General features: G+C 35.3%; 1 protein-coding gene and 1 long non-coding RNA gene across 5 annotated transcripts in view; one reads left to right on the top strand and one right to left on the bottom strand.

The window, feature by feature from the left end:
- Positions 1–16849, top strand: part of PTPN12 (protein tyrosine phosphatase non-receptor type 12) — a 124393-nt gene extending 107544 nt beyond the window's left edge. For 3 of the 4 annotated variants that reach the window (XM_079150232.1, XM_079150235.1, XM_079150234.1), the window contains 6 exons: positions 4712–5679; positions 10885–10962; positions 11673–11740; positions 12708–12738; positions 15204–15311; positions 15999–16849. In XM_079150232.1, the coding sequence (XP_079006358.1) occupies positions 4712–5679; positions 10885–10962; positions 11673–11740; positions 12708–12738; positions 15204–15311; positions 15999–16060 (1315 nt within the window). In that variant the 3' untranslated portion in view covers positions 16061–16849. The remainder of the gene's footprint in view (positions 1–4711; positions 5680–10884; positions 10963–11672; positions 11741–12707; positions 12739–15203; positions 15312–15998) is intronic. The other variant, XM_079150233.1, reaches the window with a different exon arrangement.
- Positions 16850–17365: 516 nt separating this feature from the next.
- LOC306667565 overlaps positions 17366–22148 on the bottom strand; it is a 54979-nt gene continuing 50196 nt past the window's right edge. Inside the window, exon 3 of the long non-coding RNA XR_013765603.1 lies at positions 17366–20922. This is a non-coding gene — a long non-coding RNA (uncharacterized lncRNA). The remainder of the gene's footprint in view (positions 20923–22148) is intronic.

The raw sequence follows: 22148 nt of genomic DNA, 5'->3' as shown, positions 1-22148 counted from the left end.
CTAATCAGCCCAAGAGACAGATTGGTAGTTGTGACCCTCAGTCACCATATAGTGAGATATCCACTCTTTAATAAGTCTTTCCCATTATATACATATATGCTTACATACTTTTTAGGCATTTTTAATTCCATTCTTAACAGTGAACAGGGGCAAGAATGATCATTTGACACAGGCCTCTAACATGAAAGACAGGAAATGTAGACAATACAGAATAGGAAAAAAGATGGAGGAAAAATAACTAGCCCATTTCTCATCCACTAGGAAATCCTGTAACCATGAAATAAGAGCCAGATTGTTATAATAAGAAACTCTTGAATATTAAAAAGCATAACAGCATAAAATTCAAAAATTAAACAGAAGGTTGGAAAATAGTCAAGGAACTTTCCCAAGAAAGTTAATGAATAAAAGGAGAGAAAAGACAATAAGGAAATTAGAGCACTAAAGCAGGTCAGTCCATCACTGAACAGTGTGAAAGAAAACTAAAGGAGAAATTAGCAAGGAAATAAAAAAGTTTCTAGAATTAAAGGACATGGGTTTCATATAGAAAATATACAACAAGTTCCCAGCATTTTATATATATATGGGTTGGAATGCATTAGATTTTTTTAAGTCACATCATGAGACTGTAGAACATCAAGAATAAAAAGGAAGAACCTGAAAATTCCAACAAGGGAAGAAAAACAGCTCATAATTAAAAGAAAAAGAATCAAAATTGCAAAATTCTAGACGAATGTCATTTCCAATCTAGAATTCTGTGCCTTTAAAAAAGAAAAAGGAAACAATAAGTTTAAGCTGTGAATGGGGACAATGTGCCTTTAATCCTAGCTATTCAGGAAACTGAGGCAGGAAAACTGAGTTTGAAGATAGTCTGGGTGTTTTTGTTGCCTTTTTCATTACTGGGACCAAAAAAACTGAGTAGAGTAGCATAGAGTGGAAAAGCTTGTTTTCAGTAACAGTTTCAGAAGTTCAGTCTATAGTCAGACAACTCCATACCTCTAGTAAGAGGTGGGGCAAAACATTAGGGAAGAAGGGCATGATGGAGGAAAGTAGCTCAGGACATGGCAACCATGAAGCAGCAGGGGAGAGAAAGAGCTATGATCACCAGGACAAAATATAATCCCCAAAGGCATACCCCCAGTGACCTTTCTTCTCTAGTCATACCCCACATTCCTATACTTACTATTATCCATATTATATTAGGTTACAATTCTCAATCTAATCATTTTACCTCCAAATATTCTTGCATCACTTCACACATGAGCTTTTGGGGTACACCTCATATATAAACCATAACATTTCACCCGTCCCCAAAAGCTAATGTCCATTTCTTAATTCAAAGTACACTTAATCTATCTCCAAGTGTTCCTGTAGTCTTAAAATGCCACAACCTGTATGCCATTAATTCAAACACCAGCAAGGGCGATGGGGGATTAATAAAGATTAGTGGGGAGGGGAGGGGGTAAGGCAAGAGTGGATTGTGCAGAGGAAAATGAGGGGTGGGGAGGGGGCAGGAGGAAGTAAAGCTAATAGAATGAGACAAACAGCATTACCCTATATGCATGTATGATTACACACAGTGTGACTCCACTTCATGTACAACCAGAGAAATGAAAGTTGTACCCTATTTGGGTACAATGAATCCAAAAATAATTCTAAAAAATAGCAATAAATAAATAAATAAACAAAAAGGACATGTAGACATACAGAGAAAAATCTGGGACCAGGTGGGACACCATCCTCTGATGGAGGAACAGTGACCCAGAGCTAGTTCAGCACATTTATTTTATAGGTTTTTTATCAAAAGGGTTTTCTGTGAGAAAATTTCTTCAAAGCAGGCATACTGAAGGATGAAGTACTGGGCAGCCAATTATAATTATCCTTTTGCACTCATAATTCTCTACCCCTGGCAGCTGGTGTCTGAACTAAAGGCTGATAGTCCTGTGCCTTGCACAATATCTCTTCAAGCAGGGTGTCACCAAAGCAACTGGTCATTCTTGACCTGCACCTTTGTATAGGAAGTTCTCAGCACAGGTGCAGGCTTCTGCTGCAAGACCGAGATCCTGAGCCAAGTCACCACTCCCCACCTTAAAAGTTCCAGCATTACCCAGAACTCCCAAGTCTAAAATCTCTACTGAGACCTCAAGGCAAGCTCTTTGCTCTTTGATCCTGTAAAGATCAAAAGCAAGCTACATATATCCAATATATAATGGCATAGAATAAACATTTTTATTCCAAAAGGGAGAAACAGGGGCATAGAAGAAAGGGATGAGACCAAGCAAAGTCAAAATCTAGCTGGGCAAACAGATTCTGTAGCTTCACCCCCGTGTACTTACTGCTTGCATCCCACATGGCCTCTCTGTTGTCTTGTCTCTGCTCGATTCCTACAGCTTTCCTTGATGGACATCCCACATTACTTGCATCTCTTAAACTCGGGGGTCTCCACTGCAACCTCAGCTTCCTTCTCACATCTTCATGCATCAACTTCTCAGGGGTGGAAGTTTGATCCTTTGTACTTTGCCTGGCCTCCCAGGCCTTCCTTTGAAATCTCAGAAGCCTCCATGACCCTCTAACTCCAGTATTCTACATTCCTGCAAAACCAGCAGTGGTTGACACCAAGGTCTATCACCATTTAGAGTAGTAGCCAAGTGTCCTGAGACCTGGCTACAGCAGCCTCTGAATGCCTGGGCAGCTTAGCATGGTGAAACAGCTTCCTAGGCAACCCCCGTGCAAGCAGGATGCCCCCATGGTCTCTTTCCAAAGAAATCTTTACTCCACACCCTTTAATCCAATGGGTGTGTTCTTGCCAATTCCTAAGATGCCCTCAAACTATCTTTCCTAGTGATTCTGGGTAAAGTGCTTGGCATTTCTTTAGTGGCTATAATCTCTTTAACAGCTACACCTTCTTTAGCCCCAGTTTTACTCATACTTTTCTGGCCAAACTTCAAGTTTTGCAAATTTTTTCTGCTCTGCTTCCTGCTCCTGATTGTCACAGTAAACTTGGCCACAAACCACCAGCAATATCCATGCCACTCCCAGAATGCTCTGTTGCCTTGAAATTTCATCAAAATTAAGTAGCCCATCACCTTTAAATTAGCCTCACAGAAAGTCTCAAAACACATTTGTCAGGACCTAATGATCTCTAGTTCAATTTCCAATAGAGTCTTCTTCTGAAACCTCAATAGCCCAGTCTTTACTGTCCACAGTTCTATGGGTATTCTGGTCTTTCAAGTTCTCACCTGAATTGTTCATTGAGCTCCACTTAAAACCTTCTAAAACTTTTCCAGTTTGCTTCTCTGAACTTTTTAAAAATTCTCTTCATGTAAACTGACTTCCAAAGCTTCTGAATCATGTGGTCAGGTTAGTCAGAGCAATATGGCCCTATTCCAAGTATCAATTTGTTTTAGTCAGCTTCATCATCATTGTGACCAAAAGACCTGATGAGCACTGTAGAGGAGGAAAAGTTTATTTTCGCTCACAGTTTCAGATGCTCAATCTCCATTTGACTAATTTCATTGCTTTGGGCCCAAAGTGAGGCAGAACATCACAGCAGAAGGGCAGATGGAGAAGATCAGCTCAGGACACAGCAGCCAGGAAGGAGAGAGAGAGAGAGAGAGAGAGAGCGCGCTCTGCTTCTGCTTACCAGGGACAAAATATAAACTGCAAAGGCTTACCCCCAGTGATCTGTTTCCTACAGGTACACCTTTCCTGCCTACAGATACCACCCAGTTAATCTGTGTCAGTGGATTGATTCACTGATTAGGTTACAGCTCATAATCTGATCATTTTGCCTCTGAATGTTCTTGCATTCCCTCATACATGAGTTTTTGTGGGACACCTCATATTTAAACCATAACACTGGGCAACAGTAAGACTCTTTTAAAAAAATTAATGGTTCTGAAAATACTATACTTTATATACAAGCCCTCAAGAAGTTTGCCTCCTACCCATAGTTTTTGAGAAGCAACTAGAGGGTGTGTACCTAGAAAGAAAAAAAATGGAAACTGGAAAACATGGGAGTCTGAAACCGGAGCTCCATGGTGGCCTAGGGAGCCAATGATTCACACTGGATCACAATGCCCAAGGTATCTTAGAGTGGTATCTGTGGTATTAATAGTTACCTGATGTGTTTGACCTTATTGAGAGGCGGTGTACTATAAATCTGTAGTACACTTAGAAGACTGAGTTACTGATAATATATAGAGAACCAAGCAATCAGAACCCTAAAGCTATTTGGGAAAAATAAGAAGTTATAGATGGAAAGAAATTGTGATGTCATAGGTATGAATGATATCTGGAGTCTTAAGATTAAGTTAGCCAAAAGTTACAATTAAACAGTACTGGAAAGGTAGAGAAAAACATGTTTATGTAGTAGGAATCAGTAGAGAATGTGTGAAACAAAGAGCAATATAAACATTTTGAAATACAGAGGTAAATCAGAAACAACTGTGAAAAAAGTTGAAAGATGTGTGTGGCTAACTGGAGGGCTATAAGAGGGAACTGTTTTTCTTTAAAAGTTGCATTATATGGCTTTTAAAAATAGTATATGTATATTGCTTTGATAAATATTAACTTTGACAAATTATAAATTTTTTATTTATAACCATATTCTAATGGATTTTAATATAATAGCCTTAATTACATAAATGTCATCTATCAACTTGTTTTTAAAAGAATAGAAACTCTTAAAATTCTCTCTGTTAATGTTTTTCAGTTGCCTTGTAGAAGGGGATGCTAAGGAAGAAATACTGCAACCACCAGAACCTCATCCAGTGCCGCCTATCTTGACACCTTCTCCCCCTTCAGCTTTTCCAACAGTTACTACTGTGTGGCAGGACAATGACAGATACCACCCAAAGCCAGTATTGCATGTGGTTTCATCAGAACAGCATTCAACAGACCTCAACAGAAACTATAATAAATCTACAGATCTTCCAGGGAAAAATGAATCAACTGTTGAACAGATAGATAAAAAATTGGAACGAAATTTAAGTTTTGAGATTAAGAAAGTCCCTCTCCAAGAAGGACCAAAAAGTTTCGATGGGAACACACTCTTGAATAGGGGACATGCAATTAAAATTAAATCTGCTTCATCTTGTATAATTGATAAAATCTCTAAGCCACAGGAATTAAGTTCAGGGGATCTAAAAGTTGATGATATCTCTCAGAATTCTTGTGTGGACTGTAGTGCAGCACAGTCAAACAAAGCTCCTGTTACTGCACCAGAAGAATCACAAAAGAATTCAGACACACCTCCACGGCCAGATCGCTTGCCCCTTGATAAGAAAGGGCACGTAACGTGGTCATTTCATGGACCTGAAAATGCCACACCTGATTCATCCGAAGGCAAATCCTCAGATATTCACTGTCAAACTATGAAAACTATAAGTTTAACACCAAGCCCTACAGCACAAGTTGAAACCTTTGATATTGTAGATCATCAAAGTAGTTCACCTCTACTCAGAGCACCCCTTAGCTTTACTAATCCTCTTCACTCTGACGACTCGGACTCAGATGAAAGGAACTCTGATGGTGCTGTGATCAAGAATAAAACTAGTATTTCAACAGCAATTGCCACGGTTTCTGCTGCCACTAGTACTGAAAGCATTTCTACTAGGAAAGTATTGCCAATGTCCATTGCTAGACATGAGGCAGGAATGATACACTTGGGTGCTGAAAAAGGTAATAATATAGTACCTAACACTTTAATGTCTTTATCATGTGCCAGTCACTATTCTAACCACTTTAGCTATATTAATTCATTATGCTTTATTCCATACCGTACTTTATTCTATACTCTAGAATCTACAACAAAATTTAACAATTTTAAATATTAATTGTTTTAAAATAATTACCTTAATTTCATTACATTGTATTAGCAGTTTTATTTTTCTAAAATACCTCAATTGTTGTAAGTAAATACTTTCTTTTCCTTCCCTATTACAGCTTTTAGTGGTTTGTGTAGATCAAAAATTTAATGAATAATTAGAAATAATTTAGGGAAAATAGCATTGCTTAAAGTAATAATGACACAAATACTATATAGAATGGCTTAGTTGATCATTTTGTTTTACCTGTTTCTCATAAATATATAATCATCTTTTTTTCTATTTCTTTACCAAAAATTTTGAAAATTGCTTGCAAATAAAGTTGCTTTTGATCCTGAGTTTAACCCAAGAACAATGTTGGAAACTACTCAGCAGAATATGTATAGTTAATTCATTTAGTCGTGAGTAGGATGTATACCTACCTAGTTAACAAAACTATGACTCTTCTCTAAGAAGTCTTAACATTTTAAGATAATGCACGTACTCAGTTTCCAAGATATATTACTGATTCTTGATCTGCTACTTAAAAACATGACTACTTTCTTAAACAGACCATAAAGATGAAAGCAGATGTATAAACATGAAAACTATTTACTGATATATTGATTACCAATTGTCATTTACTTATCAGGGAACCCTGATGGTGGCACATACAGACTGATTTTTTAGAATTTGTTCATTTTCATTATACATGACAGTAGAATGTATTTTGACATGTTACATATATGTGGAGTATAACTTCCCATTTTTGTGGTTGTACATGATGTGGAATTACACTGGTTGTGTATTTATATGTGAACACAGGGAAGTTATGTCTGATTCATTCTACTGTCTTTCCCATTCCCATCTCTCTTCTTCCCCCCACTCCACCCTGTCCAATCTGATGAACCCCACACACAGGCCTGTTGGGAGTTACCATCCACATATCAGAGAGAGCATTTGACCTTTGGTTTTTTGGAATTGGCTTATTTCACTTAATGTGATAGTCTGCAGTTCCATCCATTTACCTGTAAATACCATAATTTCATTCTTTATGGTTGAGTAATATTCCATTGTGTATATATACCACATTTTCTTGTATCCATCCCTCTGTTGAAGGGCACTACAAACTGATATAGTGTGCAGGCAAAATAAGTACTATGGGGTTAGGGTTATAGCTCAGTGGTAGAGCACCTGCCTATCATGTGCAAGGACCTAGGTTCAATCCCTAGCACTGCCCCCCCAAAAAAGTATATGAACTTGAAAGATGACTTTCTATTTCTGACCAATTATAAAACCACCCAGGCTGTGGGACTTTTCTCCAGTCATATATACTATATTTTGTGTCTTGAAAACAATCTGATGTACATGAGAGTCTAAGCTAATTTTGTAAGTTAGAGAATTTGGGGTTTTTTTTCCTTTCTTTCTTTTGGGGTACTGAGAGGTAGAACCAGAGACATTCTACCATTGAGCCACATCCCCAGCCATTTTTATTGTTATTTTGAGACATAGTCTTACAAAATTGCTGAGTTGACCTTGAACTTCATGAATCTCCTGTATCAGCCTCCCAAGTTATAAGTGTGCACCATCATGCCTGGCCCAAATTCTATTTTTTTTATTCTTCTGTGACTTATTTAATTGAAGGTTCTTCAGAAGATAATGATTATCATTGTAAATATTATTTTACCAGTTTTCCATAATTTGAAATTATATTAGCATTTAGTCTTCCTCAACTTCAAAGTCTAAAATATAAATATACTTATATACATTTACAACTGCCAACCTTTATGCAAGAAAATATATAACAAGCAGTTATAATTTGGGGCCTTTTTTCTCCCTCTCCTCTTCCCTCCCTTCCTTCTTTTTAAACTATTGATTGGAAATAGAATTCGGTGAGGACAGGAAAGATGCATGATTGGATAGGCTCTTTAAAAGTTATTACCAGGTGACCAGTCTTGTGATGGTAACAAAAAGAGTTCTTTTAAAGTAACAAATATTGGGCTGGGGAGATAGCTCAGTCAGTAGAGTACTTGCCTTGCAAGCACAGGGCCCTGGGTTCAAACCTCAGCACCGCAAAAAAAAAAAAAAGGTAACAAATATTGTCCAGGGATAGTTGAAAACACCCTGCTATATACTAACTAATATTTGTTTATTTCTAAATTTGTGTTTCAAAACAAAGATAGCTGTAAATGTGATTTCTCATTTCTTTTCACTTTACCCAACTTTCTTTTGATTTGATATTAGCTGAAGATTTTCCTGTGTAAATGTTCATTGCTGCTACCTAAGTACAATTAGTACGTTTTTAATCGTTTACTTTGTATACTACTTCATAGATTTGATACAAGAATTAGGAGATTTTGTCTTAGAACTTGTTAATGAGTTAGCTAAATAATGTTGTATTGGCACCTAAAATAACCTTTATTGCCTGGCAAAAATTCCTGGCCATGAATTTTCTTCTTTTGGTCTGGGGATTGAACCTAGGGCCTCATGCATATTAACCATGCTATATGAATTCTGATTTTAGTCTTGTCTCAAGTCTCCTGTAAGACTTCTCAGATTCAGCCATAGTAGGCCCCAAATAGGCAAAAGCCTGTGTAAAATATGCAATCTCTAGTTCTATAAACTTTTTTTAATAACTTCTTTTTTGAAAAAGGTAATTATATAACTTATGAACACATGAAAGGTAATCTAGAGATCCAGGGAGAAACATCCAGTCAAAAAGCAAGGGCCAGCCCTGGGTTCAATACTCAGCACCACATATAAATAAATAAAAGATCCAGTCTCAACTAAAATTTAAAAAAAAAAAAAAGCAAGAACCACAATTAGAAAATAAATTCATTCTCTCTCTCTCTCTCTCTCTCTCTCTCTCTCTCTCTCCACCTCTCTCCCTCTCTCCCTTTATATTTTGCAGTCCTGGGGATTGCATTATGCATTGCTCTACCACTGAGCTACAATCCCAGCCCAGAAAATACAATTCATTGAGAGTAAAGATTGTCATAAATGACGGATACAAAATTTCTAAGATGCTTGATAAATACTTATAAATAAGTAGAACTGCCTTTTAATTTATGAAATTACCACAGTGCCAAGGTTATGCGTCTGTCCTTCCAGCGGCCACCTCTTAACTGTTAGTTTTTAGCAACAAAAAGGCAAAGAGAAATATGATGATGGCTCATCCTGTTTCTACTGCTACTATCAGATGGATACTGTAGATAGTTCTTTAGTGGCAAGAGAACTTGGATACCCTGGATAGATGTCAGGTATTGGACTGAATTTCTTAGCAGGACCCAGGCTGTAATTTCTTGTTTCTCCAGCTAAAGAAATGTAGATGGGGCAAAGAGCACCCATACCTGCCTCAAATTGTTCAAAATGTGCTCATTTTCAATTTATTCATAGCTTATCAGATATGGTAAAATACAGTATTGTGGGTAGGCTCTTTGGTTGATTTTAAAAGAGTACAGTGGGCAAGGCCCAGAGAAAATAAGGTGGGATCCTTACATTACCTTTTCTTTTCTTTTCTTTTCTTTTTTTAATATTTTTTAGTTGTAGGCAGACACAATATCTCTATTTTATTTATTTTTATGTGGTGCTGAGGATCAAACCCAGTGCCTCACACATGCCAGGCAAGCACTCTACCACTGAGCCACAATCCTAGCCCCACATTACCTTTTCTTTATCCCATCCTTCCTAGCCTGAGCGTCCATAAACAGAATTATATGCTCACATTCACTTTTTCTGTCACCATTGACAAAGATCTAATGCACTGATTTATCCTAGGTCATAGTAAGGCTAACTTCTGAGACTTACTTAATGCATTAGCTATATTCCCAACCCTTTTAATTTTTATTTTGAGACAAGGTCTTGCTACATAACTGAGGCTGGCCTTGAACTTGCAGTTGCAGGCATGGACCACCATGCCTGGCTACTAATGAAAAACTTTCATATGACTTTTGTCAATATTGTCAAATTACAGCCATGTGCCACTGTTCACAAGATCTTAGACAATAATAAATGGACATAAAAATTTTTAGTAGCTATGTTTTGTACATATTAAAAAAATAACTAGCTGGGCATCTGTGATCCCAGCGTCTCAGGAGGCTGAGGCAGGAGAATCATGAGTCCAAAGCCAACCTCGGCCATAGCAAGGTGCTAAGCAACTTAGTGAGACCCTGTCTCTAAATAAATTACAAAATAGGGCTGGGGATATGACTCATTGGTCAAGTGCCTCTGAGTTCATCTCTGGTACCCCCAAAATTAAAAAATATATACATATGTATATATATAAAACTAGTACTTCAAATATTGCTTTAGTTATTACTGTTTAGGAACATGACTGAAGTACATAGTTAAATTTAAACTTAGTGAGATTTAACTAGTAAATAGGACAGATTGTATATAGTATGGCAAAAACCATAAAAGGAGTTAAGCAGTTGAATCCATTTTGGGAAATACTGGCTTAAGTAAATGACTAAAGCTGTCCCTTTTTGGACTCGAAGCATCATCAATAAGCCCAGCAGGCAGTGATTTCTGTTGAATCTTCAGCCTCAGAGGACAAATCTGCTTTATCTCCACAGTGTCAGAAAATTGATAGGAGAGTTATTTTTCTTGGTGCAGTAGTGGTAGAGTTCATCGTTCTTTGTTTAGTAAGCATGATAACTCTTCTTGATAATGAATTAATTGATAAAGATGTGTTTTGGTCTTTTTAAGACTGTTTTTATAAAACAATTTTGTATTATTGTATACATTTTTATTGGTACATTATAATTATACATTCACTGGGATTCCTTGTGATATATTCAGACATACATAGTACATAATTTGGTCAATTTTGTTTTTCAGTATTTCTCCCCCCCCCTCTTTTTTTCTTCTTCCCTCCTCCTGAGCCCCCATTCTCTACTGGTCTCCCTTCCGTTTTCATGAGACCCTTTTATATTCCTTCCCACCCCTCAATTCTAAGAGAACTGATCTTTTAGATACTTGTGACTAGAATTTTTCTAATATCAAAACAGTTCTCAAATTTTATTTAGATGACATTGTTAATTTTTTAATAATTTGGCTAAGTTTCATGTATTTAATTTAGATGGTGATGTTAGTGAAGATTCACCACCACCCCTTCCTGAAAGAACTCCTGAATCTTTTGTATTGGCCAGTGAACATAGTGAGTGTCTCTTCTGCTTTTACATTTACTTTATACTCTAATAAAAATAACTCTCAAAAATATGGCTGATTTTAATTTAGTAACTGTTATGTAGAATAATTAAATTCAAAAGCCAGTTTGAATTGATAGTGGCATGCTTTTAATTCCTCATTTGAAAAGTTCTTTAAAATGGTATTTATGAGAACACTAATTGCTTCACTTTTTAGTGTAAGTTAACATTTAAACTGGGTTATGGGTGGGCATCAGTTAAAATGTATTACCAAGAAACACTTCAGAACACAAGACTATCAAAACTGAGAGAAAGTGATCATATTTCAAAGCATTAATAATGTACTCCCAATTAATGCTCCTAAAACAGTAATATATTGATCAGGTCTCATGTTCAGTGGAGAAGCTTACTAGTCTAATGAGTTACATTACCAATACATTATTCATTTTGACTGATTCTGAAGATACTAAAAACAGTGAAGTATTATACCTTTAATTTTCATGTTTGTCAGATTATAGACTACAATAAACTGATGACTGAATTCATTTAAATTTTAGGGACAGACACTCAGGAATTTCCTCAAATTAATAAACACTAAAGATCTTTTATGAAAGCAATAGTTTCTAAAAAATGTGTAGAATCTGTTTTGTATGTACTTTAATACAAAGGGATTTCAGTAGTTAATGATATAATTTGAATAATAAAATTTTATTTTTCTCAGATATACCTATAAGATCAGAATGGAATGAACTTCAAAGTCAGGAATCATCTGAACAAAGAGAGTCTAAAGTAAGTCCTTTTGGAATTGGAGCAACAAGAGCTTAATATTTTCACTCATCCATTTCTCTTAACAGTTGTTATCATATTTTGCAGTACTGGGGATGGAACCCAGGACCTCATGCATGCTAGGCAGACACTCTACCACTGAGCTATATCCCAAGCCTTAGTCATTATAATAACTACATTTTTAAATGATTAAATATTATTTATGATTTTCAATAAGCCTTTCTTATGCTAAGATTTCTGACACATTGTCTACATTAAATGTAGAGATTGTTTTAAATAAAAGCACAATTTTACCTACATAAGACCATCACTTCACAGAATTATTTTCTCAAACTGCTTTTGAAAGTTATATCATATTCCAAATTATTTTGGAGGTAGAACAGGTCTTACTACTTCCAAGGTCATACTACCTTCCTAGATTTTGTTCCACTCATTATAATACCAGTGGTCACCTGTTTTTTTTTTCTTCTTTCATTTTTGTGGCCACCCTAGGTTTCTCTCACATTCAAGAAATGTTCTGTTAGTTAAATATTTTGGTAATAGGAAATGCCACTTTTTGTCAGCATTAACATATTTCCCCATATTATAGTATCTCTGAAATAAAAACATGATACATTTTAATTGTCACATGAAATAAATGATAATCCCACAAAAATGATATAATCAATGATACCATAGATTAATTCAATATGGTAGTTGGGTGACAAATTTCAGCTGTGTGTATGTTCCTTTGTGCAGTGTCTCTTGCTTTTTCAGTTTTTGTTCAGAAACTTTTGCTTGTGATATTAAATAGCATAACACTTAAAATTTTTAAGCCTAATTGAAAACATCATTGTTTTCCTTTGACACTGAAAATCTTGATAGACCTCGATATTTCTGGACTACATATATACCTATAACAGACTAAGCTTTCTATTATATGCATATAAAATGAATGTAATATAATAGCTATTAAATGTTTTCCTTGTAGGACTTGATAACCTCTGGAAATGGAAAATGTGGTGAGTTTTTAGATTAAAAAAAACTTTTTGCTAAAGACTTTACAGATTAGTTTAATTTCTACAAGAGAATGATTCATGCTATTTGGTTATTTCTATATATGAAAATATCTAGGGCAAATTTTCTAGAAGCTTTATTTAAGTGGTATATTTTTTAAACAATATTTTTTAGTTAGTGATGGACTTTTATTTTATTTATTTATATGCAGTGCTGAAAATTGAACCCAGTGCCTCACACCTGCTAGGCAAGGACTCTGCCACTGAGCCACAACCCCAGCCTTAACCAGTTCTTCTAAGTTAATTAGAATTATTATGTTTAGCCAGATATTATTGACCTAGAAAAATTATAGGAACATTTATTGTCAAGTTATTTAATGTGTAGAGTAAATCTTTTTTTTTTTTTTTAAGACATTTGCTGTATTTTATTTTCTGTTGTTTTTAAAAATACTTAGTGGTTGGGGCATATAGCTCAATGGTAGAGCTGTAGAACCATGTACTTAGTATATTGAGATGAAGCCCCAGGTTCAATATCCCATGCACAAACAAAAACAAACAAAATATTTAGAAATTAGATCCTGACTTTAATAAATGCCCCAAATTTATCTCAGTGATGGGATTGGATTCATTAAAAACCAGTTGTTTTAGATATCCTCTTCTTAGGATATTTACATTTATTTGTAACAACCAGTAAAATTATGTAGCCCAAACCAGTGGTTACAATGAGGTTACAAATTTTTTTATCATGCTACTCTTCCTATCATACTAATGTAGGTCAAGTTGTTATTAATTTTATATATCCGTGACTATCAAACATCCTGGCCTATACAAATTCTTCAGTTCACCTGTTGTCTCTGCCCCTGTTCTCCAGTCTGTCTCAGGTCTTCTCTTTCATGATTATACCTTGAATCTTAACCTGATGAATCTGTTCTATCACATAAACTCATTACTCCCTGTCTTTACTGAGGCATCAGATTGTAATGACAAGAGAATCTTTCAAGCCATCCTAACCTGAATTACAATCCCATTTCTTTATCTATGCAACCTATCTGTGCATCCTTGTCACTCTAGTCACACTCGTAGTTATCCTTGAGTTTCTTAACTCCCTTGCCATGTTGTTATGTCCCTGAGGATTGCTGAGTGCTGCTGGGGAATATCACTGAATTTAAAGATTAAGCCACAATTTGAGGTCATTTACAGTTGGGCCCTCACAGGCATTGCTTGCTTTTCTTATGTGCTGTAGTTGGTACTTTTCCATTTCTGAGTTTTAAAATTTTCTTTTCTTCTAAAATTGTCAGTCCTGAACTGGACATGGTGGTGCACATCTGTAATCCCAGCGACTCAGGAGGCATAGTTAGGAGGACTGCAAGTTCAGGCCTGGCCTTGGCAGTTAGCAAGCCTCTGTCTCAATGGTAGAGAACCTCTGGGTTCAGTCTCTACTATGACAAAAAATAATAAAATCACCAGTCCCACTAACTCTTAGTTGATCTTTACTTCAAAAGTCAAAGCCTTAAGACTAGATCATCTCTTTATCCTAGCGTATCACCCAGCATCAAATAGCTCACCACCACTAGTTTTATCTAGATGCCTCTCTTCAGTCCCCTTTGCATTCTGTTTTATTTTTTTTATAAAATGTATCACACTTCTCTTCATTTCTGTCTTTCACTAGGCCAGGGATTTGGCAGTCTGCAGCCCACAGGCCTAATCCTGCCCTTGGATTCATTTTTTCATATGCCTTTGAGCTTTTTAGAAAATGTTTTTTAAAAATGTACAAACAAAAGAAATATATTTGGTAGATATATATTTGGTAGATATCTTAGGAAGAAATTTGCTGACTCCTCTAGACTGTAAGCATCTTGAGGATAGGAACCATCTATTATTTGACTTAAATTCTAGATTTCCAGAAAAGTTCCTAAGAAGGTATAGGGGATACATAATAAAGGTTGTAAAAAGGAAGAAATGAACCATAATAGTTAATTTTTTGTTACTAATTTTACACATTGATAATTAAATGAGTAAACTAACTACAATGTAAACAACATAACACTTGAAAAGAATTACTACTTTGGGAGACAAGTAGTCCATTAATTAACCAAGAACTTCTTTGCCATTGATTTCCATTTAAAGGCATTTCAGTTGCAATTATTGCCTTAGAACATAAAACACATGGTATAACTACTTTAAGGAAATAATACCAAGATCTAGATTTATGGAATGAAGTGAAAAACATAACAAGAATCTCCACATTGCCTAAGTTCTCATTGCAAATTTCTAGGTATCCTCAAAAATAACTTAACATGATTTTCTGTGCTCACTACTCTTATATTTTTATTTATCCTAACCTCTAAAATTTATGATGACCATAAAGTAAAACTTGCTCTATTAACTCATTGCCCACACTAAAACAATTAAAGTGTTTTATGTATGGTGCTACAAACAATGGTAATTGAATCTTTGTTTTGCAATTTTAGATCATCCAGCAGGAGGTTTTCACACAGAGACTTGTACAGAATGTCCATCTACTTTCAGTGACAAGAAAGATCAAATAGCAGAAAATCCAACGGAAGCCACAGATATTGGTAATTTGTTTAATTAATAATTTAAAAACTAAATAGTTAATGCTGTCAAGAGTGAGAAAAGATTGTTTTCCAGGATTTCCTTTATCAGATTTTTTACTGAGATTCATTCAGGTTTTGAAATGATACTTTCCAAGAATAAAACGTGTTTAATCCAAATGTCTTAGAATTAATCATGAAATAAATGAAATACTTAATTTATTCTGTCCCACATTGAGATTGAAAACCAAAATATAAAAAAAATTGCAATATATAAGTAAATGAATCTTTTGTGTCAGAAAGTGTAAAATATCTTAGATATTATTCTTACTTTGTGATAGAATTGGTTTTACTTTTTGCTTTGCTTTGCTTTCCTCTGCCCACCTTGCCAAGAATGGGGTCTTGCATGTTACCTATGCTGTGCTCAAACTCCTGGACTCAAGAAATCCTTCTTTTTCAGCCTCCCTGCAGGCACATGCCACCATGCTTAAATATAATAGGAAGCAGTTATTTTCAGTTACCCCAAATAAATGTATATTTAATGTAATTAAATGTAAATGTATATTTGTTTTGTATTTGTAGGGTTTCATTTGGTTTGAATTCTAAATTCCCTTCTGGAAATTTATTTCAGAAAATGGGATGTCTACAGATACGGTTTTAGTAGTATAAAAGTTTTTCTGAACATTGACCAGTATGATGTTTTGACCCTAGGTTTTGGTAATCGCTGTGGAAAACCCAGAGGACCAAGAGATCCACCTTCAGAATGGACATGATTCAGAGAGCTAAAAGACACTTTAAATTGTACTGGAAAATTCAAGTGCCACTGAAAGCCAGATTTATAGTATTCCATCTTTAAAATGTGGGACTAATAGCAGTGTAGATTGTTACCATGATATTATTTTGCTGGGACCATCTACCTGCCTTAGGAAAAAGTATTACATATGGTTTATTTTGTAACTTCAAGTATTATTGCCTTAATGTCTCTTAACCCTGTTACACGCTGCTTGTAGACCTGTTAATATAGTAATACTTTTATGATAAATTGAGTTAAAGGACTACTCTTTTGCTGTTTTATCATGTATGCATTATTTTGTATATGTACAGGGCAAGTAGGTATATAATTTGATAAAGTTGAAGTCATAAAATATTATTAACAGAAGATGTAAGAAATTTCTGCATGGTCTAAATCTTTGTGTACCTTATTTGTAAATTATTTGCCCTGAAGTTTTAGAAAATAGTTTCTGAATTTTAAAATAGCTGGATTCATGCAGCCAGCATTGCAGGTTATCAGAGATCAAAGATTGTAATAATAATACATTTTGTAAATTGTAAGCAAAAAGTTATTTTTATATTATATACTGTCTAATTGTCATCCTAATGTTCTTGTTTTCATCTAGTCATGGAGATTCAGTAAGTGCCTTGGAACAATATTGAATTCTCTTAGTTGTGTGTGTTACTTTAATATTTGAACTCAACCGGGATTAGAAGACTATCAAAATATATGTATGTTTCAGGATATTTGACCTGCCATTAAAAAAACAAAAACAGTTTTACAGTGCCTACACAGTGTCTTGGTTTTTCATTCCTAGGATATTAGACCTACTATCAACCTTCTAACTGACTCAGTCTTATCTTTTAAGTTACAAATACGAATGGGGTTTAATCTCTTAATTAAGGAATAGGAAGCTGGGTATGATGTTGCTCACCTGTAGTCCCCAGCTACTTGGCAGGCCAAGGAAGGACAATCATTTAAGCTCACAAATCTGAGACCAGCGTGGGCAGCATTGTGAGACCCTTTCTAAAAAGAGAAAAGACAAATAAGGAATAGGGAGCACCTTCTGCAAAGAACGTAGCTCTGCCCATTTTGGTTTGTTGTTGTTGATGTTGTTTGTTTGTTTGTTTTGGTACCAGGGATTGAAACCAGGAGAATTTAACCACTGAGTCACATCCCTACCCCTTTTTATGTTTTGTTTTGAGGCAGGGTCTTACTAAGTTACTTAGGGCCTCTCTAAGCCACTGACTTTTGATCGTCCTGTCTTATCCTTATGAGCCACTGGGATTACAGGCATGCACCACCATGCCCAGTTGGCTCTGCCAATTCCAAACACTTATTCTTTTTTTTTTTTAATAGTTTTTTAATTGTTGATGGACATATTTATTTATACATACATACATACATACATACATACATACAAACATACATACATGGTGCTGAGAATCAAACCCAGTGCCTCACGCATGCTAGGCAAGCGCTCTGCCACTGAGCCACAACCCCAGCCCCTAGATACGTATTATCATCCATCTCATCCTTATTGTCATTAGCCTTCCAAAATCCTAGTAAAATGCCAGAGGTTGAGGTTGGAAGGGTAAGCTTGAGTTAGTTCCATCTAAAAATACCGTCTCAGGACTGACATCATGGATTGGAACTGATGAACATTTTTATTTTCCCTGTGCATATGAAAGAATGAAGAAATTAGACTAAAATAAAATGGAACAACTATGAGTAGAAGGTGAATTGTGGATGAGAAATTGATATCACAATTTCGTGTTATGATTTTTTTAAAGCTAAATGGTTTTCACGTTTATTCCTTAGAAGTTGAAAAGTTGTCTTGTATGTTTCGGTTGTAAAGAAGAAGTAATACAGTGGACCCTAGACATTCACAAGACATGAATGCTGCTGTAACATACCATTTTCCTAATAAAACTTAAACTGAAGGAAAGTTTAGGCCCTTCACACACTTAATGAGTTATGTAATCTGGTACTGAAATCATTTTTAAATCTTTGTTTTTATTGAAAAGGAGTTTCTTTAACTACTTTAATTAAAATATACTGTATTCTGCAAGCACAAGGCCCTGGGTTCAATCCCCAGCACTGCAAAAAAAATAATAATAATAAAAAATATATATATATACTGTATTCAAATGGGTGCAAAAATCATATTAGTTGTTATAACTATGCATGTTTATGTGAATGTGACTACCACCTAGGTCAAGCAGAACAGAAGCTTTCCCCTGAGATTGGTTCCTGTTTATGTGTGCAACAGTTGTTTATTTTTCATTATTACACTTTTGCATTGTATGAATATACCACAATATTCTGCTATTAATAGACATTGAGTGTATGGGAATATTGTAGATTATACTGCTGTGAACATTTTTATGTGTATCTTTTGGAAAACATACAAATGCCTGTTGGATATAAATTGTAGATTGAATTTTTCAGATGATAGGGTATGCATAATATATATTTAAGCTTTAAGAGATACTGCCAAAATTTTATAAACTTGTTATAATTGTTATAGCTCCTTGCTAACACTTGGTATGGCCAATAATTTCTATTTTAGCCATTCTAATGGAAATGAAATGGTATTGCCATATATCTGAAGATCTATGTGTACATCTGAAGATATATCTTTCTGATGATCAGTGAGGTTGTGTACCTTTTCACACATGCTTATGGTCTTGTGGATATCATTTTTTATGAACTACCTATTCAAGTCTCAAGCAGGGGTCTGGAGGTGTGGCTTAGCAGCAGATCACTTACCTGTGCACAAGACCCAGGGTTTGATGACCAGCACCACAAAAGGGAGGAAGGAAGGAAAGCATTCAAGTTTCAAGTAGATACCATTTGGCAGAATAAACTGAAGCTAAATGTACACATACCCTAAAGCCCAGCAATTGTAAACCTTGGATCCTTTTATTTTTTTACTGATTTATTTGCATATTTTGCATTTTAATACTTGTGGATTTGCCTCTGGCTTGCCCTTTCATTAATTTTGGAGGTTTTATTAATAGAAGTTCTTTAGTTTAGTCAGAGGTATCAATCTTTTCCTTTAATACTTTTCAGTATCCTCTTTTAGAAATCTTTGCCCATCCCAGCTTAATGATTCCAAATCATTTTTCTAGAAGCTAAATTTTTTTAATTGATGTACTCGCATCACTTAACAGTGGCATATGTTCTGAAAATGTATTTTTAGGCAATTTCCTTGTTGTATGAACATTATACAGTGCTTACACAAACTAAGATGGCTACCATGTCACCAGGCAATAAAGTCTCGGTGATCACTGTCGTGCATGTGGTCCATTGTTGAACCAAAACATTGATAGGCCACATATAACTATATTGTTTTTACCTAAATCTATAGCACTGAGGTTTTATGGTGTACATATTGGTTTCAATCAACAAACCATTTATTAATAAAACTCCTTTTCCTATATATTAAGTAGCTTTGTCATCAATTAGGTGTTCATTGATTTGAAGGTCAGTATTGGGAATTTTCTTTCTATTTTCTATCCTTTTGATTTTGTTGTTGTTGTTGTTATGTTTTGTTGTTATTTTGTGATTTTCCCAGTACTGAGGATTAAACCCAGGAACACTTTTATATTCTCAGTCCTTTTTTGGGAGTTGGGGAGACAGGAATCCTCACTAAATTGCTGAGGCTTATCTCCAATTTAGGATCCTCCTGCCTCAGCCTCCCAACTCACTGGGTTAACTGGCCTACACCACCATACCCAACCTCATTATGATATTTTAAGTTCATCCTTTTTCCATCTTTAGCCTTCCCCTAAGGACTTTGAGGCCTGGCACAGCAGTACACAACTCAAGAGGCTGAGGCAAGAGAATTACAAGTTTGAGGCCAGCCTCAGCAACTTCAGCAAGGCCCTAAGCAACATAGTGAGACCCTGTCTCAAAGTTTTTAAAAAAAGGACTGAGGATATATCTCAGTGATGAAACATCCCTGTGTTCAATCCCCAGTTCTGAAAAAGAAAGCTTACAAAAATCTTGAAATCTATTTTTCCAACTCATGAGCACTATTAGCTTTCTTTTGGAACTACTTTCATAAATAAGATTTTTCACTTTGTGGACATTTTCTCCAAATTTTTTTTTTTTTTTTTTTTTTTTGTAGGTGGACACAATAACTTTTTTATCTTATTTATTTATTTTTATGTAGTGCTGAGGATCGAACCCAGTTCCTCACACGTGCTAGGCAAGCGCTCTACTGCTGAGCCACAGACCAGCCCCATTTTCTCCAAATATTGATTAAACAAAGACCATAGTTAAATGTCAGTGCTGAACTGGGTTTGGTCTCTAACTAAGTAACGTGCTCACATGGAACAGCTTAGGGTATGTGGTTAAGAGTTTTGCCTAAGCAAAATTACCCGACTGTATGTTCTAAGAGGAAACTTAAAATAGTTGAAAAGGATTTGAGTGACAAATCCTTGAATATGAAATCAATTTGTCTTTCTATATTCTGAGGTTGGATTTACTGTAGGTAAGAAGTACAGAATTCCTGCTTCCACTTAAATAATTAGATGTATATGAAAGAAAGCAAAAGTCTCTTGTTTCCATGATTCTGTCTTGGAAAGGAAAAGTTCAGTTTTGAATATGTTCAATTTTTTTTTTTTTTTTTTTTTTTTGTGCTGGGAATTGAACCCAGGACCTTGTGCTTGCAACTCTACCAACTGAGCTATATCCCTAGCCCAAATACGTTGAATTTTATACAACTGGTAACATCTATTATCCAGGAAGTGATGTCCAATTCACAGAAATAGACATTTGAGGTTCAGAAGAAATACCCAGACTGGAGATCAAGATTGGGGCATTAAGACAGATGTGCATGAAGCCATGAGTGCACTCCAAAACCACAGGGAGAATAAATGAACTTTTTGATATTAAGTGAATTTTTGCAGTTACATGGAAAATTTTTTCCATTTCTGTTTGTTAAAATATGATTTAGGTTAAACATGGGTTCTGTCCAGTGTCTTGGTGTCATTGCCTTTCTTCACCATCCATACCAGTCATCTGATTCTTCATCCTTGGTTCTGATCTTTTCAGTTCACTTTCCTTACTACCACCAAGCTGATCTTTCTAAAAGGCCAATCTGATCTGTTGACTTTTTTCTAATTGTTAGCTCACCCTAAAAAGTTTTTAATTCACTGCCTACAGTAAAGTTTCTTCAAAACATTGAAAATCTGGTCCAGGTTTTCCTGCACAAGAATTTAGTTACTGTGCTTAAAATTTAGGTGCCAAGGTCCTACTCTGGATTTAAATTAGAATGGAGCTAAGGATTGTGTATTTTAGATAAGTTCCATGGGTGATTTTGTTGCATAAAGAAGTTGGATAATCAGGGCCCTGTTCAAGATCTATCTGCTGCTGAACTCTCTGGCCTTTTTATTGTTTATAACTGTGGTCCAGTCATGAATTAGAGTTTCCTGAGGCTCTCCTCCACCTTAATCATTCTTCTGTCTTGAAAACCCTTCTTTATTCTTTCTCTGATGAGCCACATTCATCTCTCAAGACTTAGTTCAAGTGTTATTTCCCCTTTAAACCCACTCATCCTGTTTCCAACTAAATCAACCATTCTCTCTGTCTCTACTGTACCCTATTCATTTATCATTGAACTTGGAGTTTATGCCTCTTGGGCAGAAATTATCATGAAATTTGGTGAAAATGTTGGCATAAAAACATATATTCACTGAGTATCTAAGTGTTCAAAATAGAGTATTGAATATAAGTATTTTCGTAAATATCCTGACATAGAGTAGAAAATAAGTGTGTGTTTAAATAGACAAAATGAATCCAAGACCATAGCACATGTTAAGGTAGCTAGTCCATTCCTGCCTTTTATTTATATTCCCAACCACTGTTCTATTAAATCTGTTTTCGAATTTAATCTCTTGATGTGATTTAAAGCACCTGCATAAATACACTCATTGAAACTTAGTAAACAACCTACACTAAAGGTTGTTTACATACTTGTTTCTGCTCTTGAAGCTGGCTCATAAGTAGAATGGTTAAAAACCTCATCTACTTACTGTGAGTACTTTGCCAAGAATATATCCATCATTTCCAAACTTCAT

Source organism: Sciurus vulgaris (genome assembly GCF_902686455.1).
Source record: "Sciurus vulgaris genome assembly, chromosome: 8".
Classification (NCBI taxonomy): domain Eukaryota; kingdom Metazoa; phylum Chordata; class Mammalia; order Rodentia; family Sciuridae; genus Sciurus; species Sciurus vulgaris.
The sequence above is the reverse complement of the archived record's forward strand: the minus strand, read 5'-3'. Positions and strand labels throughout refer to the sequence as shown.